The 25889-nt window shown below is 36.2% G+C and overlaps 1 protein-coding gene across 4 annotated transcripts in view; it reads right to left on the bottom strand.

Moving 5' to 3' along the window:
- Tmem63 (transmembrane protein 63) overlaps positions 1 to 25889 on the bottom strand; it is a 43804-nt gene that overhangs the window by 3844 nt on the left and 14071 nt on the right. For all 4 annotated transcript variants that reach the window (XM_083111924.1, XM_083111925.1, XM_083111927.1 and 1 more), the window contains exons 5-14: positions 25312 to 25503; positions 17417 to 17602; positions 16599 to 16679; positions 14328 to 14454; positions 13384 to 13643; positions 12253 to 12403; positions 11664 to 11857; positions 10402 to 10590; positions 5375 to 5511; positions 425 to 705 (exon numbers count right to left, since the gene is read on the bottom strand). In XM_083111924.1, coding sequence (XP_082968050.1) covers positions 425 to 705; positions 5375 to 5511; positions 10402 to 10590; positions 11664 to 11857; positions 12253 to 12403; positions 13384 to 13643; positions 14328 to 14454; positions 16599 to 16679; positions 17417 to 17602; positions 25312 to 25503 — 1798 coding nt within the window. The remainder of the gene's footprint in view (positions 1 to 424; positions 706 to 5374; positions 5512 to 10401; positions 10591 to 11663; positions 11858 to 12252; positions 12404 to 13383; positions 13644 to 14327; positions 14455 to 16598; positions 16680 to 17416; positions 17603 to 25311; positions 25504 to 25889) is intronic.

The raw sequence follows: 25889 nt of genomic DNA, 5'->3' as shown, positions 1-25889 counted from the left end.
TGATGGGTCAAGCTGTTGACCATGGTGACAAGTTTTTAACATTTTTAAGAACGTTTAGTAGATATGAAAAATTGATTGAATCAATGGATAAATATATACTCTACCCTGGGAATCTCAGGGGCAAGGCCCCACAGAACAGTAGAGAAGGGAAAAGTGAGTGAGTGGAGTGAAGCGGTACATGCTGATTGCAAGCAGCTGGTAGCTGCAGTTGCTCTTCCCCTCTATGCAATCCCATTCTCTCACAAGTGTTCCTTGGTCAAGTCACTACTTGTGTACAGACTTGCTTTTGTTTGCTCACTCTAGATATTCCCAGGACAGAGCATAGGTAAAACGTTACAAGTGCTTTCTAGTGTCTTGATCACCAGGTATAGTCAAGCTATGTTAGTAGATAGCATGCAAAAATGATTGTAAACATGACACTTACCTGATAGGAAATAGGACTGAAGCCTTTGCACCAATTCAAAAAAATGTGAGCCAGGAAAAACACCATAGTCAGACAAAATCCAACTAAGGAGAAAATTGTTATGTCATTTAATCCCTTCCTAAGGAATGACAATGAAGTAAAACTCATTTGAAGCAGGACAATGGACACTATAACACAGTTAATTGCAGTGGCATGTATGTTTTTACTAATTTTCGATGGGCCATATGCAAAGTAAATGTTGTATCGATCTACTAGGTGCTTCAGAATCATGTACAGCAACCCTGGAAGAAGAATAAAATATATTTTGATTAGCATTGCTTTATTTTAGCAAGGCAACACATAAACAATAATTTCTTTTCATAATTTCAAATTCACTGTGATACCCCGTGTTGAATGTAACATTTATATATATTAACCCTTTCGGCGCGTATGGATATAATTGGAAAGTTCACAGCCTACGTATGATTTTTGACCCTTTTGTGAAAATGAATTGCTCTGTTAGTATCTGCTATATCGACATGAAATTTTGTACACCGATTCAAAATACTAAGGAATAGAAGTTATCTTACAGAAACGTTATGTAATTTCCTCAAACATCAGTGTTGGCATCCCAAAACATATTTCAAATTCTCAAAAAAATATTTTTTTTTTCCTACATCTCTCTTTATTTTTCCAAGTATCCAGTGGATTATGGATATTCATTACAGTAAGGTAACATTTTTATTTATTATTTATCAATTACTATTTATTATTAAGTACGATTACATTGACATCGGACACGTTAAGCAGTTTTAACATCACAAGAAATAGTAAATTTACCATTCATCTGGGAAAAGAAAGATGGCATGAAGCATACATGATATAAAGTTGACATTGGCATACAAATATATTTTCAGACCCTCAATTTTGTGTTTGAATACAAAATACTAAAGTTTACAAAATAATTTACAAAAGAGTATGAAATTTTCTTCAAGCACCAGTGTTGCCACCTCATAATAATAAAAATTTCTAAAAATTTTCATTATCATTTATTTTTAAAAAATATTCAACCAATGATACATATTCATCCAAATAAGGTAATTTTTTTATATTTCTATGTGGTATAATTTTATAATTTCGTCAGTGTTGCAAACCAAAAACAATTACAATATGAGTAAGAAATGTAAAAATCAGCTCATCATAAAAACAAATATGTGGTATAAAGAAATGAAGAGTTCAGTTTACTATGGCAGCCATAGTAACTTTATAGTTTTTGGAGTCTTGATAACGTGAAATCAAAAGAAGTTTACTTTCGTGTGATAGTCTTCAAAGCATCCTATGAGGCACAAAGTAACTAGTACCTAGGTAAATGATTTGTGAAATTTCAGAAGAGATGTAAATAGTGTAAATTGTCAAAATATTATGTTGGTAAATAGTGGTACCATAGTGTATGAAGTTTCTGATGTCTAATGTAAGTGTCTAGATGTTTGATGTATATTGTCAGGTGGTGTACATGTGAATGGGTTTAGCCCTCGTTGGGTATCATTAGGTGGCATACACTTACGGCTGATTAGTTTCAGCTGTATTTTTTAATGAAAATCACGCTAGATGTCTTTTTTGCAGAATACCTTTGCTTTTTATCAATCAAATTACATTTTTTACACATATATCCATTGGGAACAACCTGGGACAGCATTGTCGGCCATTGTGCAAACTCAACCAAAAGCACCGAACAGGCATCACTCGTAAACAAATAAGAAAAACAAAGAAACCACACTAGTGTTGCACCTACCGGTCAAGTTATGTACTAAAATATCCAGGCTTTGCAGCGAAACAATCGCCGAGGCACACAGAAACAAGCAAGAATTTTCATAAGCACTCAAAAATGAAGAACGTATATATACGTTATCCATGATTCGAGTGCAAAAGCGTTCTCCGCACCGAATGGGTTAATGAACACAGCACATCAATTAAATCATGGTTTTCACACCGTCATGATGGTGACGAAACAAGAAGTTTGTGAACCAATGGAAACAAATCAATTTCTATGCTGTGATTATTAAGATTTTATGTTCAAAAACTACTCTTCAATTTTACAGACATGAAATTAATATACTGTATATACAAATGCATATAGTGATTTACATTCTCAGTAAAAATTATGTTCATTCTAAATAAGATAAGTGTGAGAAAACTTTAGGCTGTCTTCTAATTGGGTCATTCTATGTTAAATAAACAAGATCCTCAACACTACATTTTTTGATTAATTTGCAATCTGGCATACTGAAAGGGCTACCTGAGGTAGGAAAATATGCAAAGTTGCAGACCCATATCTTTTGTATTTACGAAATTAGTGTTGCAAACTGTGAGATCTTGTCCATTTTTTCCATTATCTTGTTAAATTTAAATTGCAATATTTCGGCAACCAGGCACCTATAGAAGTGATTCGGGTGGCGTTAGAAATGTCTTGAAAGGATCTTTCACATGATATGTAGCATGCCTATATCAGGGTAAAAAACAATTGAAAGCTATGTAAAGAAAACTTTGGTAGCCATTTTCTCAAAAATGAGTCTTAATTTTTTCCAAAAATTGTGTGTCATACATACACTATTACTAAATAACTGTACAAAATTTTAAAATGGGACACCAGCGGGATCCGTAGTTATGTTAGATTTAGGTTAGGTTAGGGTAGGGTGGAGTAAGTTAGGTAATGCATTATACCAGATTGTTAGGGTAGGGTGGAGTAAGTTAGGTAATGCATTATACCAGATTTTGAAACAAATTCCTATAATTGAAAAGTAAAAGTCGAACAGAATTCAAAGACTATACTGTTTGAATTAACACATGAATATGATGTGTAAATTACAAAGGAATTTAAATTCAGGGTGATTCCAAGTCCGGTCCCAAAGGCAACTCCGTTATTAGTGCACACAGCAAAAAATGGAAAGAGGGGAAAGTTGTTCGAAATGGGTGAGTTTCAATCTGAAGTGCTTGAATTTTCTACGTATCGTGCACCGTTCAGGCTGTACACTAGTACGAGCCCCATTGGTAGCCGAAAATGCCACATGGCTCTCCCGAAATACTGTGTGCTGTCCCAATATCATACAGTACTGGGTAAATTAAGAATTGATGACGATAATTACAGGCAAAGTAAAAAATGTGAATGTGTGACATGCCCAGTGGAACAGTGTGAAGTACTCATATATTGCAGCCTGATTCTCATTTGGTGATATTAGCATGCACATCACATGTTCATGTTTTTTATACTTGTTTACCATGCCTAAAATTATAATCATCAATTCTTGATTTATCTTGCACTGTATGGTATTGCGATGACACACAGTATTTCGGGAGAACCATGTGGCATTTTCGGTTACTAATGAGGCTCGTACCAGTGTACAGCCTCAATGGTGCACAATACGTTGAAAATTCAAGCATTTTAAATTGAAACCGACCCATTTCCAACAACTTTCCACTATTTCCATTTTTTGCAATGTGCATTAATAACGAAGTTGCCTATGAGACTGGACCCTGTATTTAAAATAACTGGTAATTCATACATCATATTCATATGTGTTAATTCAAACAGTACCGTCTTTGAATTCCGTTTGACTTTTACTTTTGAATTATATTATTGATTGATTTGGTGTTTTAAGTCCACTTTATGCACAGTAAGGCTAATCGGGACTGGTCATACAGTTTAAAGTGGGATTCAAACCACTGTGTGCCTCCACCGGGTATCGAACCTGGGACCCCTTGATTACAAGGCGATGACGCTACCACTGCGCCATCGGAGAGGCCCTTTGAATTATAGGAATTTGTCTGTCAAAATCTGTTACAATGCATTACCTAACCTACTCCACCCTAACCTAATCTAAATCTAACATAACTATGGATCCCATTGGTGTCCCACTTTTAAATTTTGTTATTTGCCGTTATTTAGTAATAGTGTATGTATGACACATATTTTTTTTTAAAAGAATTGAAAGTTTTCTTTACACCGCCTTCAATGTTTCTTTACCCTGACATAGGCATGCTACATATCGTGTGAAAGATTTTTTCAATACATTTCTAACGCTGCCCGAATCACTTCTGTAGGTGCCCTGGTTGCTGAAATATTGCAATTTAAAGTTAACAAGATGGAAAATATGGTTAAAATCGCACAGTTTGCAACACTGTAATTTCGTAAATACAAAAGGTATGGATCTGAAACTTTGCATATTTTTCTACCTCTGGTGGCTCTTTCATTATGCAAAATTTCAAATTAATCAAACTATGTGAGGTTGAAAAGTGCCTCTTTATTGGTTGATTTGACATGGACTGGCCAAAAATATAGTACATATTCTCTTCATACTTCTATACATTTGCCTTTCATTCTTATGAGGCATGGAAAGAATAGCAAAATTTGAAATTAAAATCGACACATACTACAAATCATAAAATTATATTCTGCAAAGTGTATTTCATGCTGACAGATAGTGCTACGTAGGGCTCCACACATTCTCAATCTTAGGCATATTTGAGATGGTGTGGTCATCACAGCCCCCCCCCCCCCTTTCCCACCAATGAGAGGCTGGTAGGGTAATGTTATTATTGAAACATCTGACCCCAGATCAGCCACTCTGGAAATCAAACTAAGGTCTTGTGCATAGCAATCAAATTACTATTAACTACTGGATCTCTGTCAAAAGTTTCATTCCTATAGTCATTTGTTTTTGCTGTTGATCTCATTTATCAAATAATGTACATAAATAATAAACATGCTACTGACGGGCACCAGGAGATCCCATAACTCCTATTATTAACCATAACCAAAATATTAACTCACTTATATTTTTCTTTCCTTTCAGGTGGAAAATTCCATACATATATTCTTTGAACTGTTTCCTAAGCATTGCACTTCGTGTCATATTCATATAACATTACTATAACTATTACTAAGCTTACTACAATAACATATGACAAAATTACCAAATGGTGTAATGAGAGGACACGAGAGGCTGTACATCACTGTCATTGCAAATATCAGCAACATCCATGCGTACTGTACCCCAAATGGGAATTCCCACAAAATAGCTCTTCTCACACTAGCTGTTTCAGCTTGAGATCTGAAAACAAAAACTCATTTAGCATGTTTACAATCAAGAGCAAGTTTATGATTTATGATCTACCACATGCTGAAAACGTGTACAAATTATTGTATATATTATTTAAATATTACATATATATTAGTGTTGGTTAGATGAATTGGTACTCTATTGATATTGACTGATAATAGGCATATTGGTTTTATACGTAAAATTACTGATATTTTTACTGATCCAATATATCTATAAATAGCATGTAATTTAGTCCAAAATTCTACCATTTTGTCGTTATTTATATAAAAACCATATAATTGACATGTTCTGGTTTTATAAAGTAAATGTCTTAAAATGCAGTTAATTTTTCTAAGGCAACACTCATTGCAGTCACTTTTTACATTAATTAATTAAAAAGGTGAATGAAGCATTCATGCTCTTCAAAGATCACTTACAACTGTTTTTTGGATAAGCTGAAAATTAGTTATACGTACCAACAAAAATTTAATATCACCTCATCTCTATTGTACATGCGAGCTCTTAAGGTTTATGGTACAAAAATATACACAAATCATGTTTAAAATAAATGAAAAATCCAAAGCTCTAGAGTGTATAAGAAGTGAAACAAATTTAAAATTTACTTTAGAATTAGAATCAAAGTTGTTTGACTAGGGTCACATTTAACCTATGAAAAACTTTTAATTTTCAATCCATGGAACCTTTAGCTTTGCAGTATATGATCCACACTCTACACTTTAAATTCTGAAATATCTTGAAAATAAAAACTGGCAAAAAATGAACGCAGATATCCAACTTGTGGAACATGTAGAAAGGTCATAGATTGATTTGATAAATGATTGGTAGAGCATTGTCACAAAATACCACTGAACCAAGTCCTTTTTTGTAAACTTTAAAAAAGAAAGAAAAAACTGCTGCACAGTACAAGGTGGTCCAAAGTGTGGCGACACCAGAATAGAAGTTGAATGACATACTGTTCCGCAAAACTAACATTGCAGGTTTGTAATAGGAATGGGGGGAAATATTATAGGGCATATGACGATGATGGCAGTCATCTTGAAAACCACCAAAACTTCAAAATTTTGAATGGGAGGGGGGTGATATATCAAATCAGGCTAGAATTTCACGAGAAATGCAATGGCGAAGGTTTTTTCGACGTATATTTAACCAGTAAGAAGATATGAATGAATTCTTGTTCCAATTTGCTCCTTTTCGAGGTATCAGAAAAAAGCATTAAAATGTATTTAATGCGTCAGTAATGCATCCAGATCAAAGTGACATCTAGGGAGAGAAGTTTGCATGCCATTGTATATCATTTTAATCATGGATATTTCCAAAGTTTGAATTTTTTATTTATTGTTTCGAACAATTGCAATGTGACGTTTCCACTGGAATTAAAGGTCCTTCACAGTGACGAGGGTAATTTTCATGTTCAGAAGGAAGTTCATAAACAGAACGTTCGATGCTTTTTATCTGGTAACCCATTTTGGAGAGATCACAGCCGAATGGTTAGTGCTGGTAAGTTAATGGTGTGGCATGCAGTGTGGAACACCATTGGTTCGTCCATTTTCGGAACCTTAAATTCTTAGGGCTACTTGAATTTGTCAAATGAACAGGTTTTTTCATCCTTGCTTACAGAAGAAGTAACTTTTTACAGAGTTTTTGTCAGTAACTATGGGAACATTGTGAGACAGTTTCTGTCCAAAGTTAGTTATCAGATGACAAGAGATAATGAACATAAACATTAACCTTGTCACTGTGAAGGACTTTTCATTCAATGGAAGAGGACACTGTAATTGTTCGAGACAACCATTCGTAATGTGCAGCTCTTTGTGGATGTATCCAATTAAAATCATCTGCAATGGCATGCAAACTTCTCTCCCTAAACCTCACTTTGATCTTGATGCATTACTGACATGCTCAAGACATTTTAATGATTTTTCCAGATACCTCGAGGAGCAAATTGGTACAAGAATTCATTCATATCTTGTAACTGGTTAAAGATACATCAAAAAAACATTCACCATTGCATTTCTTTGTGAAATTCTAGCCTGATTTGATATATCACCCCCTTCCCATTTAAAATTTTGAAGTTGAATTCAAGATGGCAGCCATCATCTTCATATGCAGTGGCGAAGCGTAGATTTCCTACCAGGGTAGGCACAAAAGTGGGATAATTTCCATTAGTTGCTTAAATATGTAAAAAGGGAGGGGGGCTATGTCATGGAGAGTGGTTCAATGTCTCTCCAGGCCGCTTCTTTACTTGCCAGTGGCGTGTCGTTTTCAAAAGTTTTGTTACCAGCCATCAATACGATAATTATGTCTTAGACGTTCTCCTCCCGCCCACCAGATGTCATCCATCTAGATTTTGTTTTTTTTTATTTGTTTGTATTTTTTCAACCCCTGATTTATGCACACACCTCCAGAAAGAACTACCAATCAAGGAACATCGCGAAAATCCAACGAATAGTGCTCGAGCCCTGTTGTCAATTCTTCATCACTTTTTTTCTAAATTTATTTTGCAATTGAGGTGAAAAGGGCTAGAAACCCCCCCCCCCCCCCATAATTTTTAGGTCAGTCTGACGTCTGTGCCATGAGCAGACGACAGAATTCCGCACTTTCAGCGACTGTTTGGTACGTTCTACTGCCGCCAACTTAGTTTTTTTAGCAAGACTTCCTCGCACCGAGGAAAACACCATTGTTATCTGTTGTCTAACTAAAGGAATGGTTGTAGTTAATTCCAGTCTTGGCTTTCTAGATAAATTAATTTCTGACACCTGTATGTGCAAATAAACATAATTTAAATTTTGAATATTTTTCGTCTCATTTGTTCTGCTCTATGCTAATCGTGACGATGAGAATGTATGGAGAATAAATTAAAGATGATCAGGAAACATTGACATGACCACCTGGCTTCGTAACGTGTTAGGATGACCACCACGGGGCATTCAAGGAAAAACATAAGTAAAGGTGACCTCTCTCATTCAGTGTGTATACTTCGCATCCTAGTTTGTTCTACCCCTTGTGTTAGTATACACCTTTACGTGATAATAGAACATAGGATCCTTGTTTGGAACCCGGCAACACGACATGGAACATATAAACAGGTTATAATAAATCTAGTTGCTTGAGAGAATAGAATCCCAATTTTTAGGCACAATTTAGCTCTTTTACATCTTCACTCAATTAAGAACTCAATTGTTGTTGTTCTTGCATTTCAGTCCGGCACTTCTTGCATAAATGTGACCGCTGCACAAGACACGAATCACAAACAAAGTTCTACCGCCACGAACCTCACGCTCCGAGCCACGCTTTTCTGCCAATCCAATGTGACAACACTGGCCTGTTCCGCCAGACCTGAAACAGACATGGCCACGCAATAACCCCATAACAAAACACTCTTTGTCCTAAACCCAAAAAAAGTCTTCCCTTGCATTGTACTCTCATTGACCGCCCTCTTCTCTTGTTATCCCTTCAGGCCTTCAGGGTAAACGAAACTGCCTACCTCTTTGCTTGTGTCGGCTGCATAAAAAAATGTCTGCTTGTAATATCTATTCGACGACAGTGTTAACGCATTAAATAACGTTTCAACAACTTTTAATATTTTCTTTTTTAATATTTTGCTGTCACTTGCAACTGCTACTTGCAAAGGAAAATATAGTTGAAAACATTTTAGAAATGACTGTTATAAGAAGGAAACATGAAAGACGAAAAGTGGGTCCTACCTTACCGATGATTACATCTTCACTCAATTAAGAACTCAATTGTTGTTGTTCTTGCATTTCAGTCCGGCACTTCTTGCATAAATGTGACCGCTGCACAAGACACGAATCACAAACAAAGTTCTACCACCACGAACCTCACGCTCCGAGCCACACTCCCTTGTAGCATCCTGAGCAGGAGGCAAGTTTTCACAGAGAGGGAACGAGCGAGGTGTGGATAAAAAAAAATTATTCTATTTCCAGTGAAAGTAAAACTACTTTGTAAATATAAGGCGTAGCTAGCATTTTAATTTACATAATTTAGTATGAAGACTTACTTTACACATATAAGTTCTTTAGACTTTCTGTTTACGCTACAGTGTTGGGTGACTCGACAAGACCATCAGCACTCTGACCAGAAAACGAAGTCAGAACTACAGTACTCCGTAATTTCACTTACACTTGTCGATGAAAGGAAGGAAAACCTAAGTTTCGTACAAAATATGGAGAATGTACAATGGAATAGAAATATCTCTGCACGAACACAGGCTAATGTTTACAAAAAATGCTGGTACACCACAAATTTTCAACCCTGGCAGAAATGCGGTGTTGCAGATATTCTGTTCGTCCTAGTGGGTAACACCGCGAGACCGGCCTCAGGAGCATGATATAAGCATACGTACAGTACTCGTAAGATTAGGCTTCCATACGACGGAATGTAAAGAGAAGAGGCCCCAGCAAATGTGCCTCACTCCGTGGAAAGTTCGTATACTGGACAGGGTTAGAATTTTTTTGTAATTATCATAAATGAAAATTCCAAACTTTTCCATTGCATTACATCTGTTTTGACGAAATAAGTAAATACACCTTTAAAAGAGTAATGGCGTGGGTAGGCCCGGCCTCCTGGCCTCATAGGATGATTCGCCACATGCCCTATAACATTTTTCCCCACCCCTATTAGAAATGTACAATGTTAGTTTTGCGGAACATGTCATTCAACTTTTATTCGGGTGCCTCCACACTTTTGGGCCACCTTGTATAACAGACTTTTAGAGTCAATTCTCTTGCCAAGTACTGTGATGTCATCAATTTCATCTGCCTTTCTACACGAGAATAACCCCCCCCCCCCACACACACACACCAAAAAAAAGACACATGGTTTGGGAAAAAAATTAAGAAATTATTTCATTCAACTTACCTTGCTAAACATAATCGTATAGCATACATAAATAACTCTGGGAACCGAATCAACTCTAGGCCTGTCCCAATGAATGCTGACGTCGTAACATAATTTACAAAGAAGGCACCTTTGTCTGGTAAGAACAAACACTCCCACCGGTAGGTTTGATTTTTAGGATGAAGTGCCCAGTCAACAAATGCTTGAGCACTGGAATATAAAAAAAATATATTACTAAAACATACACTATGATTAACAATGCAAATTTCATTAAAATTCTTATCTACTGGTTGTTAATACTGCCTGACATTCTACACGCTAGCTTCATAGCGGAGCATAACTTGCTTCATAGCAGAGCATATAACTTAATTCATTAAACCAAACTCACCACGTATGGTGAACTGTTAGAAAAGATGCATCACAAGTAAATAGCCAATAATATATAATATATAATAATATATATAATTACACTGGTTTATTAATAAAATCTTCATGTTTTGAGGAATGTAAAAATGCTACATGTTCTCACGTGGATCGTAATAGTGACCACCCAAAATTAATCTAATAAAAAATCTGTTTTGCAAAGAAAGTGTATCTTGTCAAGAGTAATAAAATCTTATAAGAACAATGGGGGGGAGGATGAGAAGTTCCAGTCTAAGATGGAAGGGATGGATATCTTTTCAGGCACATACGAGTGCACCAGAATGCAACAAATATGATGAGCTTGGAGTACGTAATCCTTCACCCATTGCAATTTGATGTAGGGAAGACTATGACTATGAAGCATTTCATCATCCATCTTATTCACCTGATCTAGCTTTCTCTATCAGAATATTCATGTTGCCAAAATTGATAATGCACTTGCTGCGGATAACAAATTGGGCATATGGTTCCAGGGGAAAATGCTTATTTTTTCCCAGGGATTACATCTGTTGCAGGATTGTTGTAAGAGGTGCACTTGCCTTCAAGGGGACGGACCACATTGAATAAAATAGCTTTTAGACTTTCCTGCATTTCTTCCATGTTAGATTGGAAATTTTTGAAACTACCTTATAAAGGATAATGCACATATTGTTCATAAGTTTTTTAAAAAGACAAGTGTGATTCAACAAGGAATGTACACAAATTTTAAGTGGCATGATTATCCTAATCCACCTGCCATAAGCAGACCCTTTATTAAATGGTAATATTTTCCCCTTCTGTGACTTTCGAGCTGAAAAACCACTTCAATTGAAACAATGGATGTGAATGCAACAATCCATTTTTCAGAACTTCATACAAACCTTGTCAGTCCCAATGATGGCAGGATAAGGACCATGAATAGAAGAAAGATGAAAGTCTTCCTCATAATAGAGTGATTCTGCTCTGACCGTGTCCAATGAGACAACCACTGGTCGGAATAAGACACAAGGACAGGCAGAAGAGCTGCCATCGTCCACAGGAGGAGGGTTGGTAGAAATTCTGACAGGATCGGACTCTGCAATAAAAAATACATTGAGAAAACAACTATGGCCTCTAAAATTGATCCATTTTATTTCCACGACCTAGGAATTGTAGAAAGGACAGGAAACCTTGATAATATGCACGCTTTTTCAATGATAACAGCAACTGTAACATTTACTTGAGGAACATCTGTATTACTGTGGTACGACAAAAACAAAAACCAGACATTTGAAAGTCAAAACATGATAAGCAGATCCCACATTTTCTAGCTTTGACGAGTGAAATCTGCTGCTATTGCTTTCAGGTAACTACCCAATTGTCCTCACAATGCTGGGTCAACACTGAAATATCAAAAGTTACCACCAGGACTGAACCCAGGACTGCTCGCACCTTTTCAAGATTACTTTTATTTAAAACTTCCTTACTTACCATTTTCTCCAACTTATCTGCAAATTTCAGAGCATCCAAACTATTCACAACAATTGCAGGTGTTGTGAGAAAAAACACCACAACAAAAAGGACAAAGTTAATCAAGAATGCCTTCAGATACCAATGGTTTGTGTTGATAGACAAATTCTCCCTGAAAAAGAAAACAAAGGAATAACAATGTGGCATTTATTTTAATAAATAACGTAAAACTGGTTCCATGGCCATAGTTTATAACAACAACAATGATGAGGGCACAAGGAGGGGAAAACAAGGCCATTGCCCCTTCCTTCATTCCAAAATTAATAATCTACAAGTTGCCAAAACTGACCTTAAGATTATTTTAAAAATGGCAAAAATGACCTATAAAGTTACTTTAGATATTAAAATATAAGCTTGAATGTTTCGTAATTGACAAAAGAGCCACAATACTGCATGCGACACAATTGGAGATTTGGTGAAGTTAATGCAGTTAATGCATACATAAAAATTGTATTTTTATTTTTATTATTATTTTGCTTAAACATTACATACAACTTAAGGTTTTGTGCTCGGTCTTTTTGAACTTGAGCCAAATTAAAAGATGGATTATGAATTGTACAATTTTGGGAGAAGCAAATACAACTAAAATGCACCATGAAGAAATAAAATGCAGTTAAGAAGAGTTTATAAAATGCTGAAAATGCAACAGAAGATGCAAAAATGACAAAAAGAAAAAGTATATAATAATAGTTTATTACTGTTAATAAATAACAATAATATATTATTATTACTACTACACAATCAATTTTATACTTACAACATCATCTTCAAAAATCTCTCGCCTAACAGGAAAAGCAATTCAACTTCCTATGATAAAAGCAAGTCTTGCCCTTCCTTCAAAAAATTTCTGTGGATGCTCTCAAACAATAACAATACTTTATTCATTGCTTGATCACAGTAGGATAAAAAGTCGAAAAAGGTTACAAGATACACAGGGGAAAAGAAAAAATCAGAAAATATACCCTACCTCTTATGAAATTTATCGGCATTGTATAACACTGTATATCCAATTGCATGGCAGGGACTAATAACAAATTTCATTAGTATCATGATGGTATTTTTGCTAAAAACAATACTACACAATTGTCTTACCAATAAATATCCTCAGGTGTAGGTGCAAACACCACTTTCCAGTTGTGGGGTTCAAGCTGTCGACTTAAACTGGACGAGGGAGGATTTGTGGAGCACTTGCAAGTGTGCCTGTGATCTTCGTACACCCTCCTAGCAGCTTCATGAGAGAAAAACGTCACAAAAACAATTCCTAATGGTCTCTGAAGTGCAATATTCTTCTCTGTGTCAACATCGTTACTTAAGCGATTCTCTTCTTCAGTGTAATATTCAATTGCATCAACCTGGAAGAAGTTTAACATAAAAAATAGTGTAACAAAAAATTTAAAACTAGACAATAAATTAAAATTCTTTTTAATTGGCCATGTTCATGTTATGAACTTCGATTTATTTATGCATATGTGTTTCCTTCCAATGCTTCAGTGCTTCAAATGTGCACCTGCAAGAGATCTTGAAAAAGTTGCACATTTGAAGAATCAAAACATTGAGTTATATGTTAAGTATACCACAAAGGAATATATTTTTGGTATGTAAATAAATCAAAGTTTGTAACACAGACAACAAATGTATTCACTTTCAGAATATCATAATTGGCAACTTTTACTTAAATAAAACTGTATGACAAACAGGGCTTGAAAATGTTCAGGCCTCCTTTGTGGCTGAGGTTTTGAAATCAATGAATCACAATAAATTTCTACTCAACTGATCCACATAAGTGAGTAGCAATGGTGGAGTTCCTGGTTGAAATTCTGATCTTCTCCTCATTTAGCATTTATATACAATGCTACCAGAACAGAACAAATATATTACAATGCTTTCTATTAAAATGTAGCATTTACATCAGATATATTCATAACTTATTACACCTTCAAAACTATATTTCCCAAGAAGCGCAACTTGAAAGGCAATATTATTTATGCAACTAAATATTTTTTTTCAAGTATGTCAATTGTTCATTATGTACTTACTGTAGGGCAACCAAATATATCACAGCAGCCACAGACATTACCACATGCATAAGGCCTCATCTCTAGACGTATCCCTGTATTTTTTAAATAATTCTCACAGTACTGCTTTGCTTGATAAGCAATCTCCCTATAAATAAAAAAATAAGTACTAAGTCACATTGCATAATGCATCATAATGGATTCAAACAGAAGGAATCTAAGTTGTCACCTGTTACAAGATGGCTAGCGAAATGATTGCTTTACAAAGAGGTTATGACCCTTACCCCCTGAATTGCATGTTTATTTATGGCTGTCACTGGTGTCATCTTAGGCTAGTTCACAATAAATTTAGTTGTCAATACTGTATAGAGTCCAAAGAACCTTGGAAATACACAAAACTCACAACATTCATTACTTCTGCATTACGGAGGTCCTTCATTAGTCAATTCATGAATACTCTCTAGCAAGACTCTGGAAGACTAATATGTGATGTTATATCCTACCAAGTATAACTGCTCTTTTGTAAAAAACAACACAAAACACACAAACAGCACAATAAAAAACACTAAGAGTTTATCCAAGCTTTCGATCCTATCTCGGAATCATCACCAGGGTTGGTTGAGATATGACGAAGGGACGCGTTTAAAGTTCCGCTGGCGCTACTTGCAGTGTCTTCCAGAAGATGTCGTTGCGGTCTTGCAGTGTTGATAAGTTCTTGTTTGAGATTGATGGCTGAAGTTTTTAAGTTTAACTGTGTTGTGTCATGATAAATAAATATTTCCACACAAATTGTCATTGAGATTATTTGCCTTTTTGATCATTTGTACACCTTCCTTAACATCCCTTTCTATTTTTCATTTAGGCTGTACCAAAAATGAAATGGAATCCTGTGATAATTGGTGGTTTAAATGGCTAAAATATTCAGGTATTAGTTAGTTTCAAGTAATAATCATTTGACTTCTCTATAATGCTGGTTCTACGGGGTGTCTCATTCGCTCTCAGCCCCAGATTTTCACTTATATAAATCAAAGTAATTGTTGTAATTTAATAACATTTGCTAAGGACATACCTTGGTGTGTGAAAAGTGGGGTGATATCATGAAAATGAGCACCACAGTCATTCCAGGCGTGAGCATGCTCGAGTCTGCCATTTGATGCGGTCTTACGGACACATGCTTGTTGCTGTGTTACAGTTGTGAGATTGTGGGCGAGTCTGCCATTTGATGCGGTCTTACGGACGAATGCTTGTTGCTGTGTTACATTTGTGAGATTGTGGGCGTGTGTTCTTGTTGTGAAGCGCCTAATACAGAGTACAGTGTGGTTTGTGTTTGTAGTACAGTACATAAGAGTATGTTTCAGTATACAGTGGAACAGCATGTGTTTATCATCTGCACGTACTGGAAAACTGAGTCCATAAAGCAGTGTCAGCGGCAATTTACTGTTGGAGTCCAGAAACTGCCTGCAAAGTTTTCAATTCAATACTTGGTGAAGAAACTTGAAACAACGGGAACATTGTTGGATGCCCATCGAGGCGGACGTCCAACACTGCCACTGGGATGTGAAAAACAGATTCATGGACTCACCAAGTAAGTCATTGCAGAGACTGTCACACTTCCATCAGCATGAACGAAATTGAGTCTTTCTTTGGAAATCCCGTCATTTCAAAGGGACTTTGGCCACCAAAATTGCCTGATCTTACCCCACTGGACTTCTTCTTATGGGGCATGATGAAAGGGAAAGTGTATTGCAACAAGCCACGAACTCTTATGCAACTGAAAGATAACATTTGGCAGGAACTTGATGCTGAGTCTCCAGATATGTTGGTGGCAGTCTTCCGTAACATGGAGAGACGTGTGCAGGCATGTCTTGATGCTCATGGCGATCACATCCAACATTTTATTTGATGTCACCACGCTTCACACACACCAAGGTTGTCCGTAGCAAATTTTATTACATTACAACCATTACTTTGATTTCTGTATGCGAAAATCTGGGGCCGAGAGCAAGTGAGACACCCTGTATAATAGCTTATAATAAGCAGATTGCACAGCACAAGATTTACACAAAAATAAACAATTTTCACAGCATTTTCTTAGTTTACTACCTGTAGTTAAGTCATTTCATCACATCCTCTTCGTCTATAATCATTTTCCAGTGATTGAATCCAGTTCAAATTTGATTATACATGGCTACAGTCTTGATCAGTGATTGCAGTCTTCATTTTACTTGACTCATTGTATAGGAACAGTATTTTCACTATTTTTTATGTAATTTTATAAAAAATAATACTAACCTTTCTTTGTCAAGAGAATTCACCTTGCTGATGTTATATGCAAACTGCACTTCCTGTATTTCAACATCTGCATATGCTTCACTGAAATAATAGAAAAAAAAGTTTTAATTATTATTTTTGTTTCCATGTTACTTTAAAGTAAGAGCATCCGCAGAATGAAACAAGCACAAAATGAATCTTTGTCCCATTACAAGTGGACAACTTAGCTTTATACATTTTAATTTAAAAGATGCCAAAAGCTTAATAATAAACACCAATTCGTTCACTACTCAGAGTAAGACTGAACATTGCCAAAAACAAACAAGCAAATTTTCCAGGTGTTTTAAAAAAAAATCCAAGCCCTTCTTTAATGTTTTTATTAATTTAACATCACCTACAATATATTTTTAAGTGGAAACATAAATGCTATAGCTACAATTACGAGAAAAACCATATTTTGAATTTATTTTTACTTATGAACACCTGTTGTATCATATTAGGGTTAATCAATATGTGTAAATATCCAGATTCACGCTGTTCCAGGTTTTTAAACATTATTTTAGTTACATGTTAATATTCATTACTTTCCAGGTTGGGTCAGCGAGAATCTTACCAGGGTAATTATCCTGAGTCAATCTCAACAAAACAAATACTTAAAAAAAAAAGTTATTAAACACAGTTTGAGTAACTTATTTTTGAATTATTTCTTCAGATCATCAGTGAAAAAATAATTGAGTCTATTACTGGGTAAGCTTATTCTCCCTCTCAAGTTGTACTTTCATTAAAACTAGTCACATAGAAATTAGTTGCAACAAGATATTCTAATAGCTTGTACATACCGGAAGTGATGCTGTAAATCATTCTTATCACACATGTGCTTAGGAATATTTGTCACCATCAGTGTACGTGATGCATTGGCATCCTTATCTTCAAACTTTAATGACACAGAGAACTTCCTCATAATAATAATTCCTAGTGGCAAATATAGCACAGCCAGGACTACATGTGTCCATAAAAATGAAGAGCTGAAATCAAAAGATGCATTTTTCACTTGGTTATAACTGACGAATCATACTTACTGTTGAAATATTTCTAAACAGTGCCAGACAGTTATTTGTTTGTTCAACAATATGTATCATGGATTTTGATTTATAGGGATTCTATTCAAGTATCAGCTCAGTGGATAATAGTGCAAAATGTAAGAAAAGTTTGAAAATGGAGTTTCTTTTATGTAAGATAACAAAAATTTTACATTAGTTGTTACTCGACAAAGCAACACCATTAAAGAACATTAAATGCAGAGTGTCTACAATGAGACTGTCACATTCTGAAAGACCATAAGTAATAAAATAATAAATACAATGAAACTATAGCACACAATTTGAAGTTTTATTGATAAGTTCTTCATGAAGAGTATGCTTTCACATATATCCCATTTGTGTGCACAGAGTAATGCTAGTCGGCAGTGGTGTGCCCAAGGGGGGGGGGGGGTTGCTGGGGGTCATAACCCCCCCCATTTGGCCCAGTATTCCTAAAAACATGAACATCAAAGGTAGGAAAAGCTGACAAGATAAGGGCTGACTACCAGAAAAAGTGTACGTAACCTCTCCCTTTCGAAAATTCTGGACACAGCACTGCTAGTCGGTAACAAATATCATTCCATGTGTTCTCCAACATTTAGGATATGGCAGAAGCAACAGCATCCTTCTTGCTCCCACAAAATTCTTAGGACTCGCTGATTTTAGTGTCAGCATAAGACCTAACTTTGAGTAGCCCCAGAAGGAAAAGTTCAAGGGTGTAATGTCGTATTATCTAGGAATCAGGAGGGGAATTGGTCAACCTCATTAAACCAATGACCAAGACACGCTGTATCCAGTAAGCACTATCGTTGTTTAACAAATTGTGGCAATGATTTGAAATGGGTCAGACAGCCTAAACATGACCTCTTACTTCAGTGTGCCCTATAGGACATCAATGTGTATATTGTTTATCATCATAGCATTAACATATTTTAAATGCTGGCTTCATGTTACTGAAGGAACAAACTGTAGCTCATTTTGATAATGTTAACTAATGTTAGCATTGTTGCATACGTGTGTCGTGAATGAATAATTTGTTGTTTTAAGTTCACTCTATGCTCTGAAACGCTAATCGGGATTGATCCTACAGTTTAAAGTGGAATTCAAACCACTGTGCAATGTGCCTTTACCTCAAATCCAGAACCCGTTTATTACAAGGCAAGGTGGATTGATTTAAATCAAGATTTAAATTGGATGTTTTTTTTTAAAAAAAAGTCACCAATTTAAATCATTTCAAAGAAATAAATTATAGAATAACGTACATAAGGATTTTGTAGCTACCAGAATCACATTTGGTGAAAGTACATTAATCATGTAATCATATAGTGGTGTTTATTAGGCTCTAAGAAAGGAAAATAAAATAAATGTATGTACTAATGGGGTGAAGCTCATACGAAAGGAAATGTAATATGTAACCTGTAAAAACACTTAATTTCTCATGATTTAAAATTCAATTATTTTTACGGGCAAAAATAGCAAACAATTTGTGTAGAAGAGGTGGAGCAAGCACAGTGACTACTTTCAATGTGAAATTAAAATTCTAAATAAGGAAGTATTGTTCTTAGAACGTAAAACTGACAAGTGCATGAATATTTGTGCAAGAGTGAACATCTACTACCTAATATTTGGGTACAATATTTAATCCTTAAGCCTGAAAACTGCTTCTCCTTCTATTGACAAAATCTCCTAACATATGCTTCCAATTTCGGTGATACTCTGCAAAGCTTTTCTAGAAGGATACACGAAGTGATGTAACGCATAAAAAATCAATTTGGGATTCTAGTTTGGCATACAAAAAGTTGGAAATACAGCATTAATTGGATGTGAAAGCAGCTTTAAATGGGGCATTTGAAGAGTTTTAAAACATTATACTATTCAGGTTCAAGTTTTGCATCTTAGTGTCTTGAATTTCTATAGATAATTCCAAGCTTTTGCACGATATCTTACAACAGAAATTACATAATTTTATTACAAAAAAGACAAGTATTTAGTTCCCACGCCTTCTGAAAGTTCGAGGATTTTCCGCTTATGACGCTGCTGTCGTTTCTGGGCAAGCAACCCTCTGAATGTGTATTCTCTCATCTGTGGCACCGGTCATGTGCCGCTCGGAGCATATGAGGGGGGAGGGGTGGGGAGGGTTTCACACCGCAATTTGTAAACTTATCTTGCTTTGACATCTGGTTTATGTTTTGTCCATGCAAAGACGTTGGAAACTCAGGGAAATGCATTCATTCCTTCAGTGGGTGGCTACTTTCAAAATACAAGACAGACAGTCTTGCAAGTCAAGGAAGTGAATCGCCATCACTTAGTTTACACAAATTACGTCGGTTTACAAGTCTGATCAGAAACAAGAAAGCCAGTTACTTCGTTGACTTACTCTGTGATGTTCTCCGATTTTTTTACATATCTAGGTTATGCATCATAATGGGAATTGAAGAAAATGTAGGATGGAAGAGGGTGGTTCAGAGATTCGAATTTTTGCATTTTGACTTTTTTTTTACCTAATACAATTATAATTCTTATACTAAATCTTTTGCGTCACGGTGAGACCCAAGAACTGATTTATTTTAATTTATAGAGGCTCAAAGTAAATAATAAAATAAAAATTTAAATTTAAATTAATCATATAATTATTGTTATGATCATCATGCATATTATTATTATTATGAAACTTATAAAGCACAAAATTTAATAGGACGACAATGCTCTGTGTGAGTTTGGTGTGGAGTAACAAAATTTAAATAAACTTATTTCCAAACCATGAATTTCATCTGAAATTTATGATCTCCCCGATCGCATAGTGGTAATGTCATCACCTTGTAATCAAGGGTTCCCAGGTTAGGGTCCCACTTTAAACTATAGGTCCAATCCCAATTTGCCTATCTGTGCATAACATAGGACTTAATACAAAAATTAATGTAAGATTATGTAAAAATTGACAATTTTGACTGACGTGTCGGCATTAAATGAACCTAGAAATTAAAAGACAAATTATACAAAAATTAACAGAAAATTTACAAAGGGGAAAATTTATGTTACTGGTTGGAAGATGTAGAGGCTGGGGAAAATGAGACAGGAGACACTTTCCTGGAATCCCTTCAATTTGAACAGTGACTTGACATTGGTAACATTAACTAAGGCAGCCAGTGGCGTATACTGGGTTAAGAACCTGGGCTATCGCACCATATCATAGTGTTCGAATGGACAAAAATTTGCTGGTGGGGGAGTTTTTTTTTTTTTTTAACTCATTTGGGGTGGCAGATTGAAGTGATGTGACTCTGTGATTAAAAATATATACCTCATAAATAAAACATGGAAATATACACTGTCAGTAAGGAAAGGATTTCAAGAATTTCATTCTTATTTGCATAAATGAGAGGCCCATATTGTGAAATATTATGTAGGCCTAAATAGGAGAATTAAAATAAAATTTCCACCTACCTATTTTCACGTTTATAATTTCGGGTACTCCTTGTTGGCGCAGTAATAACGTCGTTGCCTTGAAACTAAGGGGTCCCGGGTTCGATGCATGGTGGTTTAGATACCACTTTAACTGTAGGTCCGATCCCCATTAGCTTATCTGGTCATAAAGTGGACATACAAGAAAAATCCACAACGATTTGGAGCTTATCATAATTCGTAAGCTGAAAAGACAGCTTGTTGATTATGTCCCTCTTTTTAGTTCACTACACAACACACAGCACATATCGTTCATAAAAATACAATCAACTCACTACTGTATTCACATGCTGCCTCTAAATAAATAACACGCACCAAGGCACCAAGACCACTCGACGCGATCTAGACTACAACTGGTCCTTGTCATTTCGGTAAACCATTCCCGCTCAGCCAACAATTTTCTACTCCCCACTGTATCTCTAGTTGTTTGGTCAACGACCTCTTTTTCAACTCCCCTGCAAGCGTTCAATTATGTTCTTGTCCCTGCCACATGACACTATCCCCTTTCCCACGATAATTTGGCTTCAAAATTCCCCATTCCTGAGAAAATTACATGGTGGGAAAAATTGGTTTGCAACATTGATCGGAGCCCTGTCAAGCTTACCCATCACCCCCGTGCAGTTGCCCGCCAGCTGATCCAGCCGTCTTGCGAATTCAAAGAAAGCGGGCAATGTTTCCAACTTCTAAGAAATAGGTCCATCTTATTGAAATGAAAAATTTTATGCACATTTTTTGATAGATATTTCTTTCTGTATTTTATTCCCCAAGTCTGGGCTTCGCAGATAGCCCCGAATATATGCCTCTGAAGGCAGCATTCATTCATTAACTGACATTCGAGCCTATAGGACTTATGACTTTGCGGTGCATCACAGTCAGAAAACTGGTGAAATCTTAATATTTAGTTTCAAGTGGGATCCAAACCACTCCTTCGGGAGCGGCGTGCCTTTACCGGCAGTAGTAAGGAGGTTCTTCGGAACAAGTTATCTTATCAAGCGAGATAAGATAAGAGCGGTGTACTCTTGTAGGGCATGTTGGAACCTAGGTATGACGAAATCAGTGATAAGATTAGAGTAGCCTTTCATGGCCTAAGTAAACCTTACTGGTGAATAGCGGTAAAATTGGAGTAATGTTTCACGTGTTAAGTAAATTTTGCTATATTGATGAGAGGTTTGGAGGTCACGGTGTGGATGAACTTTTGTAGTGACGTCAAGCTGTCTGGGAGTTTTGATGCAGGTTGTAGCAAGTTTTGTTTGGACTGTGACGTAGCTGATAATGGAAAATGGGGAGTTTGGAATAGACGTGGGTTGAGCATGAGTTGTTTACAAGTCCGTGGATGGAAGTTTTTAATGTTGTAGGATATGAATAATGATGATCCACCATTTTGTTTTTTCTCTGTATTCGGAACAATGTGTGATAGGTTGTTTTTTGTGACGTCACATGGGGTGATGTGTTGGTAAGGGTGTGTCTGCCACTGTAGATGAGGCATGTTCCAGCTTGATGGGACGTTATGATGTCAGAATGGTGATGTGATTTTTATATTCTTCGCAATATGGGGATGTTTCCGTGGCCATTTTGTTTTCTTTTCTGAATTGGGAACAAGTTGTGATTGGCTCATTGCTCTGTAATGTTTCTCTTGTTATCAGGTTGTCTGATAGTTCCGATGCAAGTCTGTACAAGTTGTGTGACATAGATATTTCCATTTGGGTGTTGCGGTGTGCAAAGGAAAAGAGGATTAGTTTTTTCCAAGTATTAGTAGGAGTTGGTTGTGTTGTATTGGCAGTTGTGTTTGGAATTTAGTTATGGATTCTGCATCTGGAAAAGTTGTTGCAAAGAAAGATGGAGTAAAGCATCATCAGGAAGATGGGAAGCATGCAAAGCAATTGAAGAGGAAGGCATTTCAGAAGCAAATGGAAGAGGAAGAATATAGGACAGAGGAGGAGGATGAGAAGATAAGAGGAGGATGGGGAGAATGTGAAGACTCCACATGAGCCGATTCTACAGGGTTTGTTGGAGGTATGCTATAATTTGAGTGCATCGAAGCAGGTAGTTGTTGGCCTGGATCCCTCCAAAGATTTCAATCTGCTACGAAGAAATAACTGCGGACTCTAGTCTTAAGTGATAGATAATAAAGCTGCGAAGGAACTCTATTCACTGAAAATTTGTCACTCAATGAAATGCAGCTTGGAAGGACTGAGCCCTCCCAAAATAAAAGAAGGTTGCCACAGGTTAGTAGACCTCAACATCATTATTCATAATTTTAATGCTGCCATTATTTTTTCGATAGACCAGTGATCATACTTTTTAAAAACTTTTTCATGAAACAAGAACCTTTTTATTAATAGACCATCAGTGCTCGAATTTGCATGATCATTCTCCTTCACCTATCTTCAAGTTGTTCCACACAAGGATCCTTCCTTCTATCCCCAACGCGAACAAGGAAATTAGCAGCTAGGAATTTTCGCTTCGAACACTGCACATCAAAAAATCGTAACACATTGGAAAATATAGTTCGACAGAAATGTCCACAAAATGCCAAATTGTAAGAAAAATGAACTTACAAAATTACACAAAATAATGATCACATTCAACTCATGCGTTGTATACCCTGCATGGCAGAGGATGGGATAATGGTCTTTACAGCAAAGGAATAATTTACTATGGGTCCCACCTTTAACTGAGGTTTTCGACCCCTTTGAAGTAAAACGTAACAAGTGTAGACAATGTGGGAAATTCATTTCAGCTCTTATTCCAAATATGAAAAGAATTGGGGGGCCCCTTGAAAATATTTGGTGGGAAGTTACATTTTAAATATCACTTGTAAAACTAAAAGGTTACAAATTAACAATTTTGATGTTTACTGTAAAATAATGATTGGTTGCGCAACTGAATATTTCTACTGGATTCATAACTGTAGACAATTGACACGCTACACTACATTTACGACAAACTGCGTAGATACAAAGGTATGAGATGAGGGATATTTTCCTATCGATGGACATCTGCGAGCAAGTAAGTTAATTCTGCATTTCGGAGGGGGACCCATATGACAAGTTCCCGGGGCCCATCTGTCTGAGATAATACGTCACTGCTTGTTATCGCAGACGTCGTATATGATGTTACTGGGAACCAGATTTCTGTTTCGTAAATCTTTTTTTTTTTTTATAAGCGACATTATCTGTGGAATTTCTGCAATTATATAAAAATTTCAAGAGCACATTGTGGGGCCCCTATACCTCCCCCCACCCCCATTGCGGGGGTTGTGGGGGCCGCTGCTATGCCACTGGAGCCACTACGTGCCTCCACCGGGTATTGAATCCGGGGTCCCTTGATTACAAGGCGACGAAGTCACCACTACGCCATTGGAGAGGCCCTGATAACACAAAGTGTGTAGCTTCTTGCACAAGAACAGTAACAACAGAATCTTGATTCCAAATCGGAGAATTTATATTTTAGGTATTTTACTACATAATCTATGTTAGTTGGCCATAACGAAATGAATGTACCAACGGAAACAAAAAGAAACATGCAGCTTCACAGTCCATAACTGGTGATCTCAAAGGACGATGTGTAAGCTTTCTTTCAACTAAGGAGAGGAAAACAATTATTCTTCAGGGTTCCAGCACATCTGTCAATGGTCAGTGGGCACGACCATACCATTCTCCCCCTCACTGCCAGATCATAAAAGCAGCGAGGTCGGGTTGCTGAAACTGGGTAACGATGGTAAGAATATGGGAGTTTGTGTCTGGGTAAAAGGAGAATTTCTTGAAAGCGACGTCAGCGCCTCCCTCATGTTCTCTTGGTACTGTTGTTAGAACGGAACTAACAACACCCTCGAAATTTGGATTTCTTTCAACATCCAGTCGAGGCTTAAGTCCAAGTAGTGGCAACAGGGCAAGGTCAAAGTTTCCTAATGTGAATAAAACATTTTCTATTTTATTTTACAAAACGTCCTTTTCTTCTATTATCTTTAACTAGTAAAACACATGCAATTCTGAAAAGCTTGATTTTATAGCGAGATCTATATGGAACAAAACAAGGCATTAATCACAATTCTACTATGAATTGCTTCAGATATACAAAAAAAAAAAGTTCTCACGATGAATAACAATGTGGTCTAAGGATTAACATGTTCCATTTTGATTAAAAATACTATATATCTTAATAAACATTTATATGAAATACTACCTAGTACTTACTTGGGATCTAGGTTACTCAGAGTTGTATGTCCAAAACTCTTTTCATCTCCTTCTAGCTGTCCTTGGAAATTTATGGGCAAAACTATTGAGAGTGATATAACCATCACTACAGACAGGTAGAATATAATATGACGTTGAAAGGACAGATACTGTATTGCATCAGGCCCACTCTTCTGAAGTATGTTCTCATCTCTGAAAAATAGTAATAGCTAATATTTGTAGCAATTGGTTGATTCACTGATATAATTAGCATCATTTGTTTATATCATTAGAGTAACAGGAAGGTGAGAGAATAGCAGGATTGTGATAAGTTGAAGCAAGCATATGTGGTCTTTATTGAAGATGTTATCCCTGCATTCATCTGCATCCAGATGCATGGAAAACCTGGTCAAAATTCATTTTTTGGTCTGTGAAGTCAGAATGCAGATTTTTTTCCACATATTCTATCAATTTAGGAAAAAAATATAATATTGGACAGTATAATGATATTTTTATGCCAATTGCACTCACAATACATTACAACTTATGTGTTGTTCAACGTACTTACAATTTCTATTTGAATTGGTTTCAACATCAGT

The sequence above is a fragment of the Lepisma saccharinum genome, chromosome 25 (assembly GCF_977018435.1).
Source record: "Lepisma saccharinum chromosome 25, izLepSacc3.1, whole genome shotgun sequence".
NCBI lineage: Eukaryota > Metazoa > Arthropoda > Insecta > Zygentoma > Lepismatidae > Lepisma > Lepisma saccharinum.
The sequence above is the reverse complement of the archived record's forward strand: the minus strand, read 5'-3'. Positions and strand labels throughout refer to the sequence as shown.